Source organism: Rhinopithecus bieti, unplaced genomic scaffold, assembly GCF_001698545.2.
Source record: "Rhinopithecus bieti isolate Rb0 unplaced genomic scaffold, ASM169854v2 scaffold_13029, whole genome shotgun sequence".
Taxonomy (NCBI): Eukaryota; Metazoa; Chordata; class Mammalia; order Primates; family Cercopithecidae; genus Rhinopithecus; species Rhinopithecus bieti.
This window is the reverse complement of record NW_016807982.1, coordinates 2,829,216-2,845,904: the sequence shown is the minus strand read 5'-3', so window position 1 is coordinate 2,845,904 and position 16,689 is coordinate 2,829,216. Positions and strand designations below refer to the sequence as shown.

At 45.6% G+C, this 16,689-nt stretch overlaps 1 protein-coding gene across 1 annotated transcript in view; it reads left to right on the top strand.

Annotated features, from left to right (window-relative positions):
- SFPQ (splicing factor proline and glutamine rich) overlaps positions 1-16,689 on the top strand; it is a 99,592-nt gene that overhangs the window by 71,055 nt on the left and 11,848 nt on the right. The window contains 16 exon segments of the mRNA XM_017884423.1: positions 10,982-11,126; positions 11,128-11,263; positions 11,265-11,295; positions 11,298-11,391; positions 11,393-11,470; positions 11,472-11,623; positions 11,626-11,694; positions 11,697-11,740; positions 12,775-12,834; positions 12,836-12,883; positions 12,885-12,968; positions 13,324-13,625; positions 13,725-13,820; positions 14,918-15,114; positions 15,226-15,310; positions 16,498-16,615. Of these exon segments, the coding sequence (XP_017739912.1) occupies positions 10,982-11,126; positions 11,128-11,263; positions 11,265-11,295; positions 11,298-11,391; positions 11,393-11,470; positions 11,472-11,623; positions 11,626-11,694; positions 11,697-11,740; positions 12,775-12,834; positions 12,836-12,883; positions 12,885-12,968; positions 13,324-13,625; positions 13,725-13,820; positions 14,918-15,114; positions 15,226-15,310; positions 16,498-16,615 (1,739 nt within the window).

Below are 16,689 nucleotides of genomic sequence, written 5' to 3'. Positions count from 1 at the left end.
AAATAAGAAATAAATTAATAAATAAATATTTTATTTTATTTTATTTATTTTTTTGAGATGGAGTCTCCCTCTGTTCCCCAGGCTGGAGTGCAGTGACTGGATCTCGGCTCACTGTAACCTCCACCTACCGGGTTCAAACGATTCTCCTGCCTCAGCCTCCCAAGTAGCCGGGATTACAGGTGTGTGCCACCATGCCTGGCTGTTCTTTTAAATTTTTAGTAGAGACGAGGTTTTGCCATGTTGGCCAGGCTGGTCTCGAATTCCTGACCTCAGGTGATCCGCCTCCCAAAATGCTGCAATTACAGGCATGAGCCACCACGCCTGGCCAATACAAAGAAATTTAAACAGATATAACTATACATTAAAAAGAGACTTCATAATTGGATATTTGGGATTCTTACATTTCATTTGTTAATGAATTCTTGAATTTTATTTTTTAAAAATCAATTGCTGTATTTACAATGTATTTATAATTAGTGGACTTAAGAGAACCTATTTTGTTTATAAGAGATAGACACATTTTGGGGCTACTATTTGTATGCACTTTCCAAATAACATTTGTGAACATAGGTAATCTTTATCCCCCCATAAATGAATAAGAAGTCCAACTGGATATAGTTGTCCCTATGGGTAGGATAACTTGCTATTTCAAGGTCTGGATACAGACTATGCAGATGTAAATCTTGGTTCTACCACTTCATAACTATGTGACTCTCGGTGACTTAATCCCTTATCTTAATAAAAGGGGGTGAAATAAGAAAAATAAATAATTATGGGGTTGTGAAAAGTAAATGAGTTAATGCATATAAAGTCCACACAGATGTAAAATCCATTTTAGAAAATCTAGAAATTGCAGAAAAATAGGAAACCAGAAATCATCCAACCTTAGTAACTTAAGGGACAGTGGCTAATCCCAATGGTGCTTTTGTACAAATTAGAAAAGCTGGTCCTTCCTCAAGATACTTGACTGCTATCAGCCAGAAAGCTGTCTTAATAGGGGAGCACTATTTATTAATTACGCTGGGATATCAAACATAAACTAAGATTGTCTTAAGCAAAACAAGACCTTGCCTATGGATGACAATGTAGGATGTTTTTGATTTAATGCTATTACTAATCATGTGGAGATGAACAAATTTATACATAACATTTTTTCCGTAGTTAGAATTTAGGCTAGATTCCAGCACCTGGCAGGCACACAGAGGGTATTTGTTAAATAAATGAATGAATGAAAGCGGGGAGGATGTAGAGAGGGAGGGAGTGGGGAGAGAAAAGGAGAGAGAGAGGGAGAAAACGAATTTGCCAAATTATTTTCCAAAAGAATTATATCAGTAGTGGCTGTTTAAATTTGTGTTAACTTAGATGAAAATATTCTCTCATTTTATTTCCAGTTCTGTAATTATCATCAGAGGATGAATATTTTCCATGTGTTAGTTCATTTATTTTGGCTATTAATTGGGATCTTATTTTTCTTATAAAATTGTACATGTCATTTGCATAGGAAAGATATTAACCACTTATAATTTTTTCTTGCAATTATTTTTTTAATTTAACTTTTAATTTTTATTATTGTCTTGGTTTTTAACCTGGTGGTTTCTAATCTTCATGCAGGGAAATTTACTGATATTTTGTTTTGTGATTTATTCTATCAGAGTAAATCTTAAAAAATGCTCTTCCTGACAAAGATCTGATATTCACTTTTATTTTCTTCTCATTCTTTCTGGGTTTGTTTAAAAAATATGTATATTTCTTTTATCCATCTGGAATCAGTTTGATTTTATATATATATATATACACACACATACATACACACACACATACATATATAGCAAATTAAATATTTTAGTGCCATTTGTTGAATATTTCTTTCCTTTCTCATTAATTTCTGAAGTACACTTATGGTAAAAATTTATACCTACCTCTGAGCTATCTTTCTCCATTTGATGATTCTTTAAACTCCATTTTTTTTTTTACCTTTAAAATCAGTTCAAGTGGTAAACATAGGGGCAGTTGAAAATAAATGCCTTCAAGTCTAAAGTAACTGTGGAAAAAACCTGGAAAAACATTTAATTTAGTTTTAGTTCAGTGTGCGAGTGAGAGGTGATGAAACTGGGGTCGCTCATCATGACTAAGGAAGACCTCTCCCCATCCCCCAACATAATAAAGAAATAAATTAGATGGAGAAATAAATAAGTAAATAAAGGTACTACAAGCAGAGCACGTTTTCCCTACATAAAGGAAGGCGGTAACAGAGGAAGACACTGCAGTTAATCCAATGTTTCTCTTATTAAGAGAGGCAATCTAGATACTGATTAGATCTACTGGAAAATTTATCCAGGTATTGAAATCAACCTTTCCAAAAGGTTCTTAGCTTGGAGGCTCAATAACAATAGAGTAATGGAGTGTATGCAGCTAGCTGCTTTCCAAGGAGATGGAGGAAGTGGCACGGCCACTGAGACACCTAGTGGTGAGGGTTTTACTGCACGGTTAGAGTTTGCCAGTTGGGCTCATCTAAGAGCCACTTTCTTGGGGGAGGTGGTGTGCATTTGAGGAGCTTAGATGCCCTTCTTTTAGCTCTCCTTTTCTGCCCCCAGCAAAATAATTTGAGCTCTCTGTTGTGTGCATGAAGCCTCAGAGACAAGTGCTGATAGGTCTGAAAACTGAATAGCTTCTGCAAAGTTGGAAGAGAGAACTACGAAGCTAAATTAACATATGCTGACCAACATGGTTTCTCAAGCCCTGGGGGACAGCTGAAGATGTAAATTTAGTCAATTGAATTAATATTCATTAGAGAGCAGCAGTGTGTTTCATCAAGCATATTTTTCCATCCCCTACCCTTCTAGGCCTTATAAAAACTCAAACAAGAGGATAATTATAATTTTCATTTTATTGTAATTATAGTGTTTGAACTGTAAGTTCACCCACATTCAGAGTATTACAAGGTAAAGATTGTTCTACATACTATTCAGGCATGATAATTTACCACAGATGTGAGCTACAGAGTTGTGTTTAATATCTGAAATTAGTCATTTATGTTGAGGACATTCTTCAATGGTTCAGAAAAGGAAAGATTAATGGATTCATTCACTTATTCATTTGTTCAAATATAGAGTATCACAGCACTAGGCCCTGAGGATTTGGTGCTGAAAAGAGAATCTCAGTCATTGTCCTCATGATCTTACAGCCTAAAGTGTACAATTTTGCAAGTCTCTATAATAAAGTGGGATAAATACTCTAAGAGTGAAATACAGGATGCTAATCAAATGGGGCAGCTTGGTCCTTGGGGTCACAGAAGGCCTCCAGAGAAGGGCAAGTGTAAGTCAAGTCCTGAAAGATGGATAAGAGTTAACCATAAAGGAGGGAGACGATGACCAGAAAGATATTATTTCAGATGAGAACATGAGAACTTAAAAGAACTAAAGGCAGTCAGTGTGACTACAGCAAAGAATTCAGGAGTCGGGGTTGAGGCTGGGGAGGAATGAGATGGCCAGGGAATGGAGGGACATCATAGGAGTTAACGAGGTTGTTTTTTTCTTCTAAGGGCAATAGGAAGACAATAAAGAGTTTAAAAGAGGGGAACTGAAGCATCAGATTTGCCTTTAAAAATGATAATTTGCTAGCTGCCTGGAAAATAGGAAGGAGGAAGGCAATTGGGATGACCAGTTAGAAAGCTTTTGCAGAAGTTCTAGGTGAGCAATCATGTTCCATTGTTAGTTTTCAGTGTGTATCCTGGATGTAACAAAACAATGTTAGCTTGGCTGGGCATAGTGACCTGTGCCTGTAGACTCAGGAGGCTGAGGAGGGAGGATCACTTGAGCACAGAAGTTCGAGACCAGCCTGGGCAACATAATGAGACTCCACCTCTCAAGAAATAGAAAAGAGAGAGAAAGAATAATGTTAGCTTGGATTACAGTAATGGTGGTTTTTTAATCTGAAAGATGAGAAAAATAATACTATAAATCTCAGAGTTGTAATAAGAATTTAATATTAAGGCTGAGTACAGGAGCTCATGGCTATAATGCCAGTACTTTGGGAGGTCAAGGCGGGTGGATCACCTGACGTCAGGAGTTCGAGACCAGCCTGGCCAACATAATGAAGTCCTGTCTCTACTAAAAATACAAAAATTAGCTGGGCCTGGTGGTGGGTGCCTATAGTCCCAGGTACTTGGGAGGCTGAGGCAGGAGAATTGCTTGAACCCAGGAGGTGGAGGTTGCAGTGAGCCAAGATCGTACCACTGCACTCCGGCCTGGGCAGCAGAGCAAGACTCCATCTCAAAAAAACAAAACAAAACCAAAAACAGAAAAACAATTCAATATTAAGTACTTACTACATTGTATGACATAAACTAAATTGATCAGTTGATTTTGGCTATTCTGACACTGGCTAGTCTTTGAAGTAGATATTACTTATAATAGTAAATAATTACTCTTTTGGTACACATACCAAACTTTTAACTCTTATTTAGAGACAGGATCTTGCTCTGTCACCCAGGCTAGAGTTTAGTGGCACCATCACAACTCACTGCAACCTCCATCTCCTGGGTCCTGGCTTCAAGAGATCCTTCCACTTCAGTCTCCCAAGTAGCTAGGACTACAGGCACCTGCCACCACACCCAGATAATTTTTCTTCTTCTTCTTATTTTTTTTAGATATGGGGTCTTGCTATGTTGCCCAGGCTAGTCTCAAACTCCTGGCCTGAAGTGGTCCTCCTGTCCTAGCCTTTTGAATAGCTGGGATTACAGGCTCAAACCAGTGCACTTGGCTTTACTGAGCACTTAGAAAGTACTAAACACTTCACACAATCCTCACAATGTCCCCAAAAAGCAAGGGTGTCAGAAAAGTGAAAGATCTTGGGACAATACCCTGCTCAGATGGAAACAGCCTGTTCTTCACCATTATGCTTTCATTTATTCGTTCACTCAACAAATGTTTATCTCTGTTCTAGTGTCTGTTTTAGGTGCCAGTGATACAGCCTTAAAGAACTCAGAGTTTCAGTCCAACAGAGGAGACAGACAATAGACAAATGAAGAAATAGGTTGCGTGCGGTGGCTTATGCCTGTAATTCCAACACTTTGGGAGGCTGAGGCTGGCAGGTCACTTAAGGTCACGAGCTTGAGACCAGCCTAGCCAACATGGTGAAATCCCATTTCCACTAAAAATACAAAAATTGGCTGGGCGCGGTGGCTCAAGCCTGTAATCCCAGCACTTTGGGACGCTGAGAAGGGTGGATCACGAGATCAGGAGATTGTGACCATCCTGGCTAACATGGTGAAAACCCGTCTCTACTAAAAAATACAAAAAGCTAGCCGGGTGTGGCGGCGGGCGCCTGTAGTCCCAGCTACTCCGGAGGCTGAGGCAGGAGAATGGTGTAAACCCGGGAGGCTGAGCTTGCAGTGAGCCGAGATCCGGCCACCGCACGCCAGCCTGGGCGACAGAGCGAGACTCCGTCTCAAAAAAAAAACAAAACAAAACAAAATTAACCAGGTGTGTGAGCCAAGATCGTGCCATTGCACTCCAGCCTGGGGACAGAGCGAGAATCTGTCTCAAAAAAAAAAAAAAAAAAAATGCGGCGGCGGTGGCTCTACCCTGTAATCCTAGCAATTTTGGAGCCGAGCGGGGGGATCACGAGGTCAGGAGATGGAGACCATCCTGCTAACACGGTGAACCCCGTCTCTACTAAAAATACAAAAATTAGCCAGGCGCGGTGGCGGGCCTGGTGCCTGTAGTCCCAGCTTACATGGCGAGGCTGAGGCGGGAGAATGCGTTGTGAACCTGGGGCAGGAGCTTGCAGTGAGTGGAGATCGCGCCACTGCACTCCAAGCCTGGGCGACGAGCAAGACTCATCTCAAAAAAAAAAAAAAAAAAAAAAAAAAGAAAAAAAAGAAGAAATAAGAATACACAAGTTGTGAAGAGAGCTATCATGTACATTACATACAGGATGTTGTAACAGAGAGGAGGAGCCTGCTTTAGATGTGATGATGAGCACAGAAGACTTCTTTGGGGGTGATTTTCAACTGAGATAGAAGGATGAAGAGATCACTCCATAAAGCAGGGAAGGAAAAAGAAAAAAAAAACAAAGAAGAGGAGATACCTGTGCAAAGAGCCGGGGCATGGCGAAGGGGAGAGAACACTACAGGCTAAATAAAGAGCAAGTGCAAATGCTCTGAGGCAAAACATGCAGGTAAAGTAACTTGATAAATCTTAAGAATAGCTAGGGCTTAGTGCAAATGGAGTAGGGAACTAGGGAGATAAGACTGGGAAGGCGGGCAGGAGTCAGACCAAGTCAGGACTTGTAGACCTTGCTAAAGTATTTGGATTCTATTCTAACAATGGGAAGCCATTGACGGCCTTTAAATAGGGTAAACAAATGACATTATTTGAATTTCTTTTTCTTTCTTTTTTTTTTTTTTTTTGAGACAGAGTCTCGCTCTGTCGCCCAGGCTGGAGTGCAGTGGCGCAATCTCGGCTCACTGCAAGCTCCGCCTCTCAGGTTCACGCCATTCTCCTGCATCAGTCCCCCTAGTAGCTGGGACTACAGACGCCCGCCACCACGCCCGGCTAATTTTTTGTATTTTTAGCAGAGACAGGGTTTCACTGCGTTAGCCAGGATGGTCTCCATCTCCTGAACTCATGATCTACCCGACTCGGCCTCCCAAAGTGCTGGGATTACCTGCATGAGCCACCGCGTCCGGCCTGAATTTATTTATTTATTTATTTATTTTTTAAAAATCACTGCAGATCAGGTGTGCTTGCTGACACCTATAACCCCAGCACTTTGGGAGGCTAAGGCAGGAGGATCACTTGAGGCCAAGACTTTGAGACCAGCTTGGGCAACCCAGCAAGACCCCATCTCTACAAAAACTTAAAAAGATGCATGTGGGCCAGGCGCGGTGGCTCATGCCTGCAATCTCAGCACTTTGGGAGGTCGAGTCAGGTGGATCACCTGAGGTCGGGAGCTTGAGGTAAGCCTGACCAACGTGGAGAAACTCCATCTCTACTAAAAATACAAAATTAGCCAGGTGTGGCGGCGGCATGCCTGTAATCCCAGATACTCCAGAAGCTAAGGCAGGAGAATCACTTGAACCTGGGAGGCAGAGGCTGCGGTGAGCTGAGACCACACCATTGCACTCCAGCCTGAGCAGCAGGAGAAAAATTCCACCCAAAAAAGGAGAGAAAATATTCAAAAAGAAAAAATCTGCTGGGCATCGTGGCGCCCACCTATAGTCCCAGCTATTTGGAACCCTGGGGCAGGACAACTGCTTGAGCCCAGGAGTTTGAGGCTGCAGTGAGCTATGACTGTGCCACTGCACTCCAGCCTAGGTGACATTGAGACCCTGTCTCTAAAATAAATAGGCTGGGCATGGTGGCTCACACCTGCAATCCCAGCACTTTGGGAGGCCAAGGAGGGTGGATCACCTGAGGTCAGGAGTTCGAGACCAGCCTGGCCAACATGGCAAAAACCCTTCTCTACTAAAAATACAAAAACTAGCTGGGTGTGGTGGTGGGCACCTGTAATCCCAGCTACTTGGGAGGCTGAGGTAGGAGAATCGCTTGATCCTGGAAGGCGGAGGTTGCAGTGAGCTGAGATCGCTCCATTGCACTCCAGTCTAGGTGACAGAGTGAGACTCTGTCTCAAAAATAATAAATAAATAAATAACACTCTAGCTGCCATATGAAGAATGGATCAGAAGACTGAAATATTAGTGGTTGCAGGACTTTATGTGAGACATAGAGATGGAGAAGATTACGATGTAGTGGTAGAGGGGGAGGATTCAAGACATACTTTGGAGGTAGAACCGATCTTTGGATTTTTATAAAGACCAATTCTAGGTGTTTGTTTTGAACAACCAGGTGTTACTATTTACTATGCTGGGAGAGTTTGGGGGAAGGAATAGATTCAGTTGATTAAAATCAACACCTCTGAGTTGGACATATTAAATCTGATATGTTGGCCAGATGCAGTGGCTCATGCCTGTAATCCCAGTACTTTGGGAGGGCGAAGTGGGAGTATCACTTGAGGTCTGGAGTTCGAGACCAGGAGCTCAATTACAGGCTCAAACCAGTTCACCTGGCTTTACTGAGCACTTAGAAAGTACTAAACACTTCACACCATCCTTATAATGTCCCCCAAAAGCAAGTGTGTCAGAAAAGTGAAGAATCTTGGGACAATACCCCGCTCAGATGGAAACAGCCTGTTCTTTACCATTATGCTTTTATTTATTCATTCACTCAACAAATGTTTATTATCTCCATGCTAGTGTCTGTCTTAGGTGCCAGTGATACAGCCTTGAAGAACTCAGAGTTTCAGTCCAACAGAGGAGACAGACTATAGACAAGTAAAGAAATAGGCTGTGTGCTGTGGCTCATGCCTGTAATTCCAGCACTTTGGGAGGCTGTTCGAAGTCAGGAGTTTGAGACCAGCCTAGCCAACATGGCAAAACCCCGTCTCTTTAAAAAAAAAACAAAAATTAGCCAGGCGTGGTGGCACATGCCTGTAGTCCCAGCTACTCGGGAGGCTGAGGCAGGAGAATCGCTTGAACCCGTGAGGATTCAGAGATCATGCCACTGCATTCCAGCCTGGGCAACAGGGCGAGACCCTGTCTCAAAAAAAAAAAAAAAAAAAAAAATCTAATATATCAACTAAGTCGTCTCCAGTTGGCAATGTCTAATAAATAGCTGGATATCTCAGACCTGAGCAGGGCATGGTGGCTCACATCCGTAATCCCAGCACTTTGGGAGGCTAAGGCGGGTGGATCATCTGAAGTCAGGAGTTCAAGACCATCCTGGCCAACATGGTGAAACTCCGCCTCCACTCAAAGTTAAAAAATTAGCTGGGCGTGGTGGCACGTGCCTGTTGTCCCAGCTACTTGGGAGGCTGAGGCAGCAGAATAGCTTGAACCTGGGAGGCAGAGGTTGAAGTGAACTGAGATCATGCCACTGCACTGCAGCCTGGGTGACAGAGTGAGACTCTGTCCCCCCCCCCAAAATAATAATAATAAAAAGAATCATGAGGTTACTATGCTGTGTGAGCCAGAAGGAAAAGTGATGATCAGTAAGAGAAATGCTTGAACTAAAGATTTCAGAGATAATGCAGTTACTGGTAATAGTAAACAGGGGTAAGTGTGATGAGGGGAGGGTGGGAGACTGGATGGTTGATACAGCTTAGAAGGAAATACTATTGAAGGAGGTAAGGAACTGAGCATTAGTGTGTTGGGTGGGTCATCTGCCTGGATCTTTTTTTTTGTTTTTTTTTTGAGACGGAGTCTCACTGTGTGCCCAGGCTGGAGTGCAATGGTGCGATCTTGGCTCACTGCAACATCTGCCTCCTGGGTTCAAGCGATTCTCCTGCCTCAGCCTCCCGAGTAGCTGGGATTACAGGCCCATGCCACCACGCCCCGCTAATTTTTGTATCTTTACTAGAGAGGGGGTTTTGCCACTTTGGCCAGGCTGGTCTCGAACTCCTGACCTCAAGTGACCCTCCCGCCTCAGTCCCTCAAAGTGTTGGGATTACAACCGTGAGCCACCACGCCCAGTCCCCCCTGGATATTGAAAGAAGAGAGTTAGAGGCAGAAAAGGAGGTAATAAGCTAGGAGCTAATGTTGAGGGAGGAATGATTCCCCAAAAGGTCTGTGGACCTCAAACAAACTAGAGATTGTGAAATACAGGCTGGGTGTGGTGGCTCACCCCTGTAATCCCAGCACTTTGGGAGGCCTAGGTGGGTGGATCACTTGAGGTCAGGAGTTCGAGATCAGTTGGAGTGCAGTGGCACAATCTCGGCTCACTGAAACCTCTGCTCCTGGGTTCATGCCATTCTCCTGCCTCAGCCTCCCGAGTAGCTGGGACTACAGGCACGCGCTACCACGCCCAGCTAATTTTTGTATTTTTACTACAGATGGGGTTTCACCATACTGGACAGGCTAGTCTCGAATTCCTGACCTCGTGATCCATCCGCCTCGGCCTCCCAAAGTGCTGGGATTACAGGCGTGAGCCACCGCACCCAAATTTTTGTATTTTTTAGTAAAGACGGGGTTTCGCCATGTTGGCCAGGCTGGTCTCGAACTCCCGACCTCAGGTGATCTGCCCGCCTCAGCGTCCCAAAGTGCTGGGATTACAGGCGTGAGCCACAGCACCCGGCCTAACATTGTAATTTAAATACCTTAGTCTGTTCGTAAAGTGTTGAGTGGAATATTTACATTCCTCCGGTGATTGGTGTTTGTAAACGTGTGCGTGCAAAGCCTCTTTTTGAACAATGAGCGCACCCACAAAAGCCTATTGAAAAGTTTATACTGCTACAACAAATCTGTATTCCTATGAGGTTCCATAATGAAATCAGCTAAGACTGCGTGCTTTTGAAATAGGTTAGATTTTACTTCTCTCCTTTCATTGACTTGGCACTAGGTAGGGTAGATAGCAGGCACTAAATTTCTGACTTTGAATCGGAAAACATCTGTTTTTCTGGGCAAGGATAGCAGATTGCTCTTAGGGGAAATCAAGAAAGAAAAGAGACCTCCAACGCTTCTCCCCAGGAGCGGATAGGGACCTGGTTATTTGCTTGCAAGTGAAAATTGCCTTGGCATACCCATTCAAATTTCTCCTAACAAATCATAGTGGTCTACAGTCAACGCCTTCTTCGCTCATTGGCCAACTGGAAACTTCAGTCCCTCCATGCCTCCCGCCTCTCACTCAGGGACCAATAGGAAAGATCAGAGTTTCGCAACTTAGCGTCATCAAGCATAGTAATTGCAATTGGCTATTGGAGCTGTCGGTCGAGGAGGAGGCGGGGCCGTGCCCGCTGGCCTATATAAGAAGAGGACAAAGGCGGCGCGCCGCCTGTGTCATCCCGCCATTTTGTGAGGAAGCAAGGTGGCCTCCACGTTTCCTGAGCGTCTTCTTCGCTCTGCCCTCGACCGCCCTTGACCACAGACATGTCTCGGGACGGTTCCGGAGTCGTGGCGGTGGCGTGGCGGCTTCCACAGGCCGAGGAGGCGGCGGCCGCGTGCGGCCTCCACGACTTCCGTTCTCAACGCCGCCGGGCATGGGCCTCAATCAGAATCGCGGCCCCCATGGGTCCTGGCCCGGGCCAGAGCGGCCTAAGCCTCCGATCCCCCACGCTCCACACCAACAGCACAAAGCCACCACCGCAGCAACCAACCGCCCAGCAGCCGCCACCGCATCAGCCGCCTGCCGCCATCCCACAGCCGCATCAGCAGCAGCAGCCGCCGCCACCCCCGCCGCAGGACTCTTCCAAGCCCGTCGTTGCTCAGGGGACCCGGCCCCGCTCCCGGAGTAGGCAGCGCGCGCCAGCCTCCAGTTCGGCCGCCGCCGCCACTCCGCCGACATCGGGGGCCCCGCCAGGAGTCCGGGGCCAGGCCCCGACGCCGACCCGCCCAGCAGTCCCTCAGGCCTCCTGGGGCCGCGCCACCCACCCCGCCCAGCCAGCGGGGTCCCTACCACGCTCCTCAGGCCGGAGGCGCCGCCGCCGCCGCGTAAGCCGGGCCCGGGTCCAGGGCCCTAAGCAGGGCCCCAGGTCCGGGCGGTCCCAAAGCGCAAATGCCCTGGCGGGCCGAAACCAGGTGGCGGCCCGGGCCTAAGCAGCCCCTGGCGGCCACCCAAGCCGCCGCATCGAGCGGCGGGGAGCCACGCGGGGCCGCCAGCCACCACCCGCCCTACCACCAGCAGCACCACCAGGGCCCCGCCCGGGCCCCGGCGGCCGCAGCGAGGAGAAGATCTCGGACTCGGAGGTGAAGTGTCTAATGGGAGCGACGCGTCCGGCTCCCCTAAGAATGGCGGCGCCCCTCCTCGCCCCGACCCGCGCTGGGCTTCCTTTTGTCGGCCGCCGGAAGGGCGCCTGCGCGCGCGCCGTGGGGGCGGGGCGGTGTCGCGGGGCTCGCCAGTCGGCCGGGATTGGCCGCCGCGCGCCTTGCTCTCTGGGCGGGGCGGAAAGGCCTAGGGGAGGTCTCCTTTCCGGGAGGAAGTGCCGCTGTGGTCTGGCCCGGCCGGAGGTAGCTTGTTCCTGGAACCGGCGTAGTGCAGAGCGTGCGGCATAGTTTTGGAGAGAAATCGGGAAGTTCGTAAAAGCGCAAGGCGCATATCGGTGATAGGTGACGATGGCCCGTTTGACTTAATGCCTGTTTTTTTTATTTAATTTCATAAACGATTTAGATTTGTCGGGGACTCTCAACATATGTGGGCTGCAGAGTTGCTGATGGACGCTGCTCTTTGGGGAAGTGTCTGTTCTGAGCATTCTGGATGACGGGGCTCCTTTTTCGATGTTAAAGAATAGTTGCCTCGTGGTTAGAAATCTCACATAGTAGCCCCGGCCGGGCGCGGTGCTCAAGCAGTTTCTGTAATCACCAGCACTTTGGGAGGGCCGAGGCGGGCGGATCACAAGGTCAGGAGATCGAAGACCAATCCTGGCTAACACGGTGAAACCCCGTCTCGTACTAAAAAAAAAAAATACAAAAAACGTAGCCCAGGCGAGGTGGCGGGCGCCTGTAGTCCCAGCTACTTCGGGAGGCTGGAGGCAGGAGAATGGCGTAACCCGGGAGGCGGAGTTTGCAGTGAGCTGGATCTGGCACTGCACTCCAGCCTGGGTTGACAGAGCCGAGACTCCTCTCAAAAAAAGAAAAAAAAAAAGAAATCTCACATAGTAAAACCTTGATTGTACAAAACTGTCACAGAAAAGCAACTGATAGTTTCAGATAAGAAAATCTATCTGGGGATTTTCACTTGCAGAAGGTCTCTGGTGTTTGAAAACTTCTTTCTTTTTCATTAGGGGTTTAAAGCCAACCTTGTCTCTCTTTGAGGGCCTGGAGAGAAAACTTACACACAGCGATTGTGCGGTTGTTGTTGGGAATCTACCTGCTGATATCACGGAGGATGAATTTCAAAAGACTATTTGCTAAATATGGAGAACCAGGAAGAAGTATTTTATCAAACAAAGGCAAGGATTCGATTTATTACTTGTGAGTGTATTGTTTGATTTTACGTAGAATTAGAAGGGTGGGTTTTTTTTTTTTTTTTTTTTGTCGTCGTTACAAACGGTGAAGGCTTGGTTTTTAAACTGGGGAGAGTAAATTGGTCTTTTAGATTTTCACCATTCTTACAGGCAAAATACGCATGCGATATAATGCATAATTGTTGCTACCCAAGAGAAAAGAGGGATAGGGTGGGTAAACTAAGTCATGTTAGCGGGTGCTGCCTAAAGATAATACTTGCACTGAGCTGGAAGAAGGAAAGGAGTAGGAAGTAGGTTTATGACAATTTAAGAGTAGAGATCAACCAATTTTGAGGTTGTTAACATGAGTGTCTCTGATACTTACAGGAATCTAGAGCTTTGGCTGAAATAGCCAAAGCGGAACTTGATGATACACCCATGAGAGGTAGACAGCTTCGAGTTCGCTTTGCCACACATGCTGCTGCCCTTTCTGTTCGTAATCTTTCACCTTACGTTTCCAATGAACTGTTGGAAGAAGCCTTTAGCCAGTTTGGTCCTATTGAAAGGGCTGTTGTAATAGTGGATGATCGTGGAAGATCTACAGGGAAAGGCATTGTTGAATTTGCTTCTAAGCCAGCAGCAAGAAAGGCATTTGAACGATGCAGTGAAGGTGTTTTCTTGCTGACAACGTAAGTTGTCTTGTTTATTGTAATAATTTCTAACGACTTACATGAGATGGTGGCAATAAAACTGAAACAAAGCTAAGATGGAACCATTTTTGTTGTTAGGACTCCTCGTCCAGTCATCGTGGAACCACTTGAACAACTAGATGATGAAGATGGTCTTCCTGAAAAACTTGCCCAGAAGAATCCAATGTATCAAAAGTAAGATTGATGAAACTTTTGGCAGTTTTAAGTGTAAAGGAGAAATTTGTGTTAGTAATTTTCCAATTTTGCTTAAAATATGCAAAATTATTTGATGTAGATATGTTTCTTAGTGAAAAATCTCAGGCTGAGAAAGATTTGAAGCTGTTACTCAGATGGCTGTTTGTTTCTGAGGTGGGTACGTTCACATGCAATCCTGTTTTGTCTCTACAATGATGGCATAAAGTCGTGTGTGACTGAGAGTCTCTGTTGCCCAGGCCAGAGTGCAGTGGCATGATCTCACCTCATTGCAACCTCTGCCTCCCGGGTTCAAACGATTCTCCTGCCTCAGCCTCCCAAGTAGCTGGGATTACAGGCATGCGCCACCAGTCCCGGCTCATTTTCTATTTTTAGTAGAGATGGGCTTTCACCATGTTGCTAGGCTGGTTTCGAACTGCTGACCTCAAGTGAGTCGCCCACCTCAGCCTCTCAAAGTACTGGGATACAGGCATGAGGCGCTGTGCCTGGCCAAAGTACTTCCCCACCCCAAGCTGGAGTTTCACTGTTGTTGCCCAGGCTGAAGTGCAGTAACTTGATCTCAGCTCACTGCAACGTCTGCCTCCTGGGTTCAAGTGATTCTCTTGCCTCAGGCCTCCAGAATAGCTGGGATTACAGGTGCCTGCCACTGCCCGGCTAATTTTTTGTATTTTTAGTGGAGATGGGGTTTCATCATGTTGGCCCAATGGGTCTTGAACTCATGACCTCAGGTGATCCACCTGCCTTGGCCTCCCAAAGTGCAGGAATTACAGGGGCGAGCCACCCCGCCTGGCGTGGAGTACATTTTTATGGGTGGAACAAATAAGCCTCAGTAAGGAATTTGGCTAGAGGAAAACAGAATTAGAAAATGAGGAAGGTAGGATTTATCTCCAGTGCCTGTATGCTCTTTTGCTGAGTATTCTGAGTATTTTTGCTGTGAAGATATTTTTAGATGAATCAGGATAACTTTTGCTTTTGTACCCTTTACAAGAAATAGAACAGGAAAAAGACCAGTATGAGGGCAAGTATTTTCTGGTATGCATTCACAAATTGGTTCATGTTTAAATTTTGTGTATTGTTAGGGAGAGAGAAACCCCTCCTCGTTTTGCCCAGCATGGCACATTTGAGTACGAATATTCTCAGCGATGGAAGTCTTTGGATGAAATGGAAAAACAGCAAAGGGAACAAGTTGAAAAAAACATGAAGGATGCAAAAGATAAATTGGAAAGTGAAATGGAAGATGCTTATCATGAACATCAGGCAAATCTTTTGCGCCAAGGTAAAAAGATCTCCGCATGAACATTACTGCTACATCACTGCTAAGGTCAATTGTTTTTTCACCCTGTTAGAACCTTGTTAATGAGAATCCAAAATATTTTCCAATGTTCAGATCTGATGAGACGACAGGAAGAATTAAGACGCATGGAAGAACTTCATAATCAAGAAATGCAGAAACGTAAAGAAATGCAGTTGAGGTAAAATTGTGTTTAAGGTTTAAACTTCATTTTTTTTTATTTCCTTAGAAGTGTATCACTCTGGTTGGGCACAGTGGCTCACGCCTGTAATCCCAGCACTTTGGGAGGCCGAGACGAGCGGATCACGAGGTCAGGAGATGGAGACCATCTTGGCTAACATGGTGAAACCCGATTTCTACTGAAAATACAAAAAATTAGCTGGGCGTGGTCACCCGTGCCTGTAGTCGGGAGGCTGAGGCAGGAGAATGGCGTGAAGCCGGGAGACGGAGCTTGCAGTGAGCTGAGATCGTGCCACTGCACTCCATCCAGCCTGGGCGACAGAGCGAGACTCTGTCTCAAAAACAAAACAACAACAAACCTGTATCACTCTGTTGCCCAGGTTGGAGTGCAGTGGTGCAATCTCAGCTCACCACAACCTCTGCTTCCTGGGTTCAAGTGATTCTCTTGCCTCAGCCTCCCGAGTAGCTGGGGATTGCAGGCATGTGTCACGACACCTGGCTAATTCTTTTTGTATTTTTAGTAGATACGGGGTTTCGCCACATTGGCCAGGCTGGCCTTGAACTCCTGACCTCAAGTGATTTGCCTGCCTCTGCCTCCCAAAGTGCTAGGATTACAGGCATGAGCCACCATACTTGGTCATTTTTTTCTTCCTTTTTTGAGGTGGGCCCAGGCTGAAGTGCAGTGGCATGATCATAGCTCACTGTAGTCTCAAACTCCTGAGCTCAAGCAATCCTCCTGAGCAGCTGGGACTTCAGGCACAGGCCACCACCCCCCAGCTAATTTTTTTTTTTTTTCTTTTTTGTGGAGATGGAGTCTAGGCTGGTGTCAAACTCATGGCCTCCTGAAGTACTGAGATTATGAGATTACAGGCATGAAATACCAACCCTGGTCTTAAACCTTGATTTATGCACTAACATTTATATTCTGACATTTAGGAAAAAGATGTACTTATTAGTTTTTCAGGTCAGGTAAAATACAAAGGTTAAATATTATGTCAGTGTTGATTTTCCTTAATAAAGCCTACATTCTTTGGCAGAATGTCTTTAGTACTATGCCCCTAGACGCACTCTAAGCCTTTGTGTTTTTTAGCTCTAACCTAGTTCTTAGGCCAACTGCTAAGTTTCTTCACATTGAATTCTAAAAGATGTGGATAACACTTCAGTTATGTGCTTGATGGGTATTTCTAGGCAAGAGGAAGAACGACGTAGAAGAGAGGAAGAGATGATGATTCGTCAACGTGAGATGGAAGAACAAATGAGGCGCCAAAGAGAGGAAAGTTACAGCCGAATGGGCTACATGGATCCAGTAAGTCAACCTTTGCTGCAAATTTAAATAGCAAATTACGGTGATTTTCTTTTTTTTTTTTTTTTTTTTTTTTT